The sequence below is a fragment of the Bos grunniens genome, chromosome 21, assembly GCF_055505025.1.
Source record: "Bos grunniens cultivar Pamir isolate PY7600 chromosome 21, Bosgru_T2T1.0, whole genome shotgun sequence".
NCBI lineage: Eukaryota > Metazoa > Chordata > Mammalia > Artiodactyla > Bovidae > Bos > Bos grunniens.
Genome location: NC_141185.1, coordinates 50,605,861 through 50,612,425, shown reverse-complemented (window position 1 = coordinate 50,612,425; position 6,565 = coordinate 50,605,861). Strand labels below are relative to the sequence as shown.

General features: G+C 46.1%; 1 protein-coding gene across 1 annotated transcript; it reads left to right on the top strand.

The window, feature by feature from the left end:
• Positions 1–256: 256 nt before the first annotated feature.
• Positions 257–1,305, top strand: LOC147349710 (myeloid-associated differentiation marker-like). The gene has a single exon (XM_086364996.1). It carries the CDS (start codon positions 328–330, stop codon positions 1,303–1,305), a length of 978 nt encoding a protein of 325 aa, XP_086221122.1. The 5' UTR covers positions 257–327.
• Positions 1,306–6,565: the final 5,260 nt, after the last annotated feature.

Sequence of the window (6,565 nt, the reverse complement as noted above, 5' to 3'; positions counted from 1 at the left end):
GAGATTGGAGTTACAGATAAGGACAATTCTACCTTGTGTCTCTGATAGTAATGGCAAAAGCTGAAAGAGATAAGTAATGTTTATGGTCTGACGCCAGATCCAGCCCAGCTGTAAGGTTGGGATAAGCCAAGCCTGACAAGGTCAACGGTGATGGGTGGGGAGAACCATTCTGGAACAGCTGTGCGGTTACCCAGGTGTCTGAACCATTGGTTCAAACTCCACAGATGCTGAGCCTCAGCTGTCACAGGGCCCTGAGCCTTTTCTAGGCATCTGACTTAATCCACTTCCAGAGCTGGATCTTTACCTGGTGAGTCCTTTGCAAGGACCATGGCCATTCCATTGACAGAGACCCACATGACCATCATGACATCCGCGTCATTGTCCTCAGGCTTGGACTCTGTGACCAACAAGAGCTACTTCCTCCACTTCCTGCAGCTGCTCTCCACCTGCATGGCCTTCTTCCTGGTGACCAGGGAGAGCACTTGGAGTGTGCTCATAAGTAACTGGTCCATGTTTGTCTGGTACTCCTGCTTCGCCATGACCCTCCTTACCCTCATAGCTGAGTTATGTGCACTCCAGGATAAACTTCACTTCTCCTGGGATAGATTTCTCATCACCTCTGCCTGCTACTGCACCCTTTTCTGCCTCTCGGCCTCCATCACTTACCCCATCATCTACCTTCAGATTTTTCCCGATGGCTCCCCCCAACACCATGTTATTGCTGCCACTGCATTCTCCTGCATCACTTCTGTGGCTTATGCTATCGAAGTGGTCTGGACCTGTGCCCAGACTGGCAAGTCCTTCTACTCTTTGCTAGGCCTGCTCAAGAGGCTGGAGATCTTCGTGGCATGTGTCATCTTCGCCTTCCTCAGCAACACCTACCCGTATGAGCACCAGCCAGCCCTGGTGTGGTGTGTGGCCGTGTATTGCATCTGCTTCATCCTGGGGGCTGTGGCTATGTTGTGGCACCGGTGTGACTGTGACAAGAGTCTGCCCTACTCCTGTTTGGGGTTTGGGCAGTCTGTGCTCTCCATCCTCCTCTACACCACTGCTCTGGTCCTCTGGCCTCTCTACCAGTTCAATGCGCGGTTCGGTGGGCAGCCCCAGCGGTCCAACGAGTTGAGCTGCATTGATGAGCGCACTTCCTACATGTGCGTCTGGGACCAACGACTGGTTGTGGCCATCCTGACAGCCATCAACCTGCTGATTTACGTGGCGGACCTGATGATCTTGACTGTGGTCAGTGACCGAGGCTCTACGCAGGGGCTCCAGATTCCTCTTCTTACCGAGCTCTGCCTCCTCTGATGCCCTCTTCCTGGCTCCTCTCTCCCTCCTCACATCCTCCCCCGTTCATCTCACTCTCTTTTCTGTTTCCTTCTCTCCTTCTGCTCTGTCTCCGTCCTGTCTTGCATGTTTGCCCACATTCTGTTTTACCTCTTTCTCTTGCTTCTCTCACCTTTCCTACATTTTCTGCTTCTTGGCCCTCTTTCAGTTATTCTTGGTTTTCTCATCTCCTGTTTCCAGACCAGGACATTTTCCTTCTTTGGATCTATTGTCATAGCCGTGCGTTCCAGGAAACAAACTCACTCAGAAGGACAATGCAGATAGTGGAGTACAGTTTATTACACTGGTGGGCCCAAGGCAGAGTCTCCTCTTAGTCAAGGACCTGGACCAGTTTTTGTGAAAACTTTATATACCTTAAGTGTACATGCCCAAACCCACCTCCCCAAATTCCCTGAAACTAGTCTGAACAAAGGAAAAGAAAGATACAGTCAAAGATGACCCATGATTCAGATGCCTTGCTGCTGCTGCTAAGTCACTTCAGTCGTGTCAAACTCTGTGCGACCCCATAGACGGCAGCCCACCAGGCTCCCCTGTCCCTGGGATTCTCCAGGCAAGAACACTGGAGTGGGTTGCCATTTCCTTTTCCAATGCATGAAAGTGAAAAGTGAAAGTGAAGTTGCTCAGTCGTGTCTGACCCTTTGTGACCCCATGGACTGCCACCTACCAGGCTCCTCCATCCATGGGATTTTCCAGGCAAGAGTACTGGAGTGGGTGCCATTGCCTTCTCCTCAGATGCCTTAGGCCTAGGTAGTTAACAGAGGACAATTATCAATAGGCCTGTGGTTATATCCCAGTAAACATAATAGAATTTATGATTCTATTGGTTTACACAGATAATTAGGGTATTCTTTTAGGTGAGGGAGAGTCTAGGTACGAGCCCTGGGGTTCTTCCATGGCGGGTGAAGGGGTGGGGAGGGGGTCTGGTTTTCCAGTTGGTATGTTGTTTCCATAGATACTGGGCTCAAAGTCCACAGTCCGGACCAAGATGGAGTCCTGCTTTCAAGATGCAGCCCGTTCTGTCTGTTTCCTCCTTCACTATCAGGACCCGAGACTCCTTCCTTCTCTGCCCACCACCCTTCCCACCTCCTAAGGTGCTGACTCCACAGCACACAGCCCTCTGTGCAGCTGTTCACACCCTGGGCCTCTGGAAGGGCCTTGTTGCCAAAGGGTGTCTGTCTCCCTGACGGTGCCTTAGTTGCTGTGTGTGTTTGGTGTATGTGCAGGTAGCTAAGGATTTGACCCCCTTTCTCTCAGGATAGGGCCTTGTACAGTGCACTTCCCCTTTCAGTTAAAAGAAAAAACTCCAGAGGTCAATAGTTTTCAGTGAGTTGCAAGCTTAAAGCAGAGACCCTGGATCCAGAGGCCCTGCCTGTTGCTCAGTCCCACCTGAGATTGGCTCCAGAATTTTTGTGGGCTCACTAAAACCCTCTGCCTAGACCTTATCTTAAAGCTAGCAAGAGGTAGATGGCTTCCATTCCAATTACACTAGGGGGAGTCAAAAATTGAACTGGAAAAGAACTGCAGTTTCTTGAAGACAACCTCTGAAGTATTTCAGAGGGGCAGGGATGTGACAGCTTCAGAACTAAAAACTGCATATCCTGCCTCTGCAGGCAGAAGAACATGGACCTTGCCGCTTAAAGAAAAATAGCCATTTAAAGCTGATGTTAGCTAGTATCAACTTTAAAAAGTAGTCACAACCTAGAAGATGAGAGTTATGTTTTATTTGATGGGAGTTTTTAGGACTTCAAGCCCGGCAGCCAGCATCTCAAGTGACCCTGAGAGATATGTTTTGAGGAGGCGGGGTTGGGAGGTGGGCAGGAGTCAGATTATATAGAAGCTTGTAACAAGGAGCAGGTAATCTAAACATCAAAGAATTATTGCTAATTAAGGAAATCCAGATCTCTCTAGTTAAGGAATTTAACACTTTTCTGTGAGAAGATGCAAGAGTCTGAGCTTACTAAAATCATTCCTTTCATTTGCATCTCAGCTGTCTTGGGCCAGCATCCAGAGATTTGATTACTCACATCCTTAGTTCTTTGTTCATGGTAGGGAGTGGCAGCAGCTCATGTTGCCAACTCAGTAGCTGCTGGACAGCAGGCATTGTTCTTCCTGGGCTCAGAAATTCACGTTTAGAGGGCTGGAAGACTGTGACATCCTGTTTATTGATATGGCAGGAAATACTCCATTTCACACTCAGTTCAGTTCAGTTCAGTCGCTCAGTTGTGTCCGACTCTTTGAGACCCCATGAACTGCAGCACACCAGGCCTCCCTGTCCATCACCAACTCCCGGAGTATATCCAAACCCATGTCCATCGAGTCAGTGGTGCCATCCAACCACCTCATCCTGTCGTCCCCTTCTGCTCCTGCCCTCAATCTTTCCCAGCATCAGGGTCTTTTCCAATGAGTCAGCTCTTCACATCAGGTGGCCAAAGTATTGGAGTTTCAGCTTCAACATCAGTCCTTCCAATGAATATTCAGGACTGATTTCCTTTAAGACTGACTGGTTGGATCTCCTTGCAGTCCAAGGGACTCTCAAGAGTCTCCTCCAACACCACAGTTCAAAAGCAGCAATTCTTCTGTGTTCAGCTTTCTTTATAGTCCAACTCTCGCATCCATACATGACCACTGGAAAAATCATAGCCTTGACTAGATGGATCTTTGTTGGCAAAGTAATGTCTCTGCTCTTTAATATGCTGTCTAGGTTGGTCATAACTTTCCTTCCAAGGAGTAAGCGTCTTTTAACATCATGGCTGTAGTCACCATTTGCAGTGATTTTGGAGCCCAGAAAAATAAAGTCTGTCACCGTTTCCATTGTTTCCCCATCTATTTGCTATGAAGTGATGGGACCAGATCTTAGTTTTCTGAATGCTGAGCTTTAAGCCAACTTTTTCACTCTCCTCTTTCATTTTCATCAAGAGGCTCTTTAGTTCTTCTTCAGCCTGTGTAATTTTTCTGTTTTTGTTTGTTTCTTTTCTTTTTGATCAAGAGCCAAATTACTATGTGACCTTATTCTTAAAGGGAAATGTCTTTCAACCCTTTTTCAATTGGCAGGTGGGTTGGGTGGGTGGATATTATTGCTACAACAGTAAACATAATTCCAGTGCCTGACTATGTTACACAAGCAAGTTTCCGTGTGCCAGTTGCTTTCTGCTGCTCCTACATGCTTCTCTGGGACTCATGTATAACGTGATCTACATAAATGTACATAAATTTAAAGAATTACCTGGAGTTGCTTGGTCCCAACAGTCCCTGCTCTGAATCATAGCGAGAAGGCTTGTTCCTTCTCCTTCATCCATAATGTCTTTTTAAAAAATATAAATAGAAAGATAAAAGCAAAAAAAAAAAAAAAAAAACAAAATCAACAATCTAATTGACCCAAATTTGCCTAGAGTTCTGAAGCAACTGAGCAGACTTCCATTCTCACCCAAACCACCATCTCTGTAAACCTGTCCCACTGTCTCCCAGTTTCCATATTAGCCAGAACCTAAGGGCTTGGCTCAGTGCTGCAGATCTAGCGGTTGGGTCCCACCCCAATGCCCAGCGTTCTGTCCCCTAGCTCTTAAAGGGGCCATGATAGCACCTGGAGACCCCTCTATAAAGATATGTGCCTGTGTGCATGCTCAGTGTGTGTGTTCCTGGGCATGAGCACACTGAGACCAGCAGCTGTCTGCAGTAACTAGTGGCTGTGATGGTCCCAAAGTCTCCTGCTCCCAACCACAAACCCACAGAACCCAGCATCCTGGCGTCACCAGGGCCACAGGGGCCAGGCAAGCAGAGCTGTGGCGGGGGGCGGGCAGGGGAAGGCCCCCCACTGCTGCCCCTTAATCCTGTACTGGGATGAAGTGTGTGATCTTCACCCACAGGCAGATAGGGTCGATGGGGAGGGCTCCCAGGAGGTGATCCCCATGGCGAAAAAATGGTAAGATGTAGTAATTTCCCTATTTTAAGGCAAGACAAGAAAAATTTAGACAAAATTTTTAGTTTGCTCTTTGGGCCTCCTCTCTGCCCTCTGGTGTGCAGTGTGCATCTATCTGCATTATGCGTTAACCTGACTTCCTCAAGGGCAAAACTACTTGCTCCACCATAAAGATAAATTTTCTTCTTCAGGCCCCAATCATGTAACTCCTTAGAAGACATCCTTACTTACTTATGACTGGGTTAATGTCATAGGCCATATTATTTGTGTTCTGTGCTTTTCCTAAGATAATTGCTTCCTGCTTTAAAAAAAATATGTGATTGAGACTCAGATAGAAATAATGATGACTTGAAATGATTGACCTAAAGTATAGTACTCAAAATTGGCATTTTGACAGTTGTCTTCAGCAAGTTTATATTTTGATAAAAACAGCTCAGAGTGTTTTTCAACTTTTGCTTTTCAGTTTTAAAATGATTTTTCTTTAATAGTTTGCTACATCTCTTCTTTTTTAGAATTAACTTTATTAAGGTATAATTTACATACAGTAAATCAAATTTATACATTTTGATGAATTATGACAAATATGCACACCTGTGAAACTATTGCCAAAATAAAGATACAAAAAATTTCCATCACAAAAAAAAAAAAAAAAAAAGTATAGTACTGTAAGATCCATTGTTGTAACAGTATGACTCTGGAGAGGGGAAGAAGCAACAGTGGGGAATATTTGCTGGAATCTGACAAACTAGTAAAACAGGTGGTTCAGAGGACTGAGGTTACTATTAACAGGACTAGGTGAGGCCTACTAACAAAATCTTCTCCTGACCTGGGAATGCATACCTGGTGTCCTGGGACAAACCGGTTATGAATGTCTCCCAAACCTTGGTTGAAATTAAGACCAAAAGGCAAGGGACTGTGATATAAAAATGTTGCCCACCACCCAGTTTTACAAGAATTAAGTCATTAACCACTGCAGTCCTTGACTTAAAATCAATCCTGGAAGGAATTCAGAGTGAAGATCAGGCTGAGGCACTCAGTAGTCTGAGAAAACTGACAGAACCGGCCCTCAGATATTTAGATATCTCCAGGAAAAATTTTCATGAGCCCAGTTTCTTGCATCTTGCCATACTTAGAAAAGCACTAAAAGCATTAACTAAGATATCTGTTCCTCCTGAGTGAAGTAACCTTCTACCAAGCTGTGTGCTGGTTGCCATGTCCCCTCCCCCAAGTCATATAGGCACTGTCCTCCCCCTCTTACATCCTGGGAACAGACAGAGAGACTCTCTCCCCAGTTGCAATCTTCGG

Bases quoted from the DNA above. Each gene is read 5' to 3' on its own strand.
- LOC147349710 (XM_086364996.1), top strand. From the start codon at position 328: ATGGCCATTCCATTGACAGAGACCCACATGACCATCATGACATCCGCG.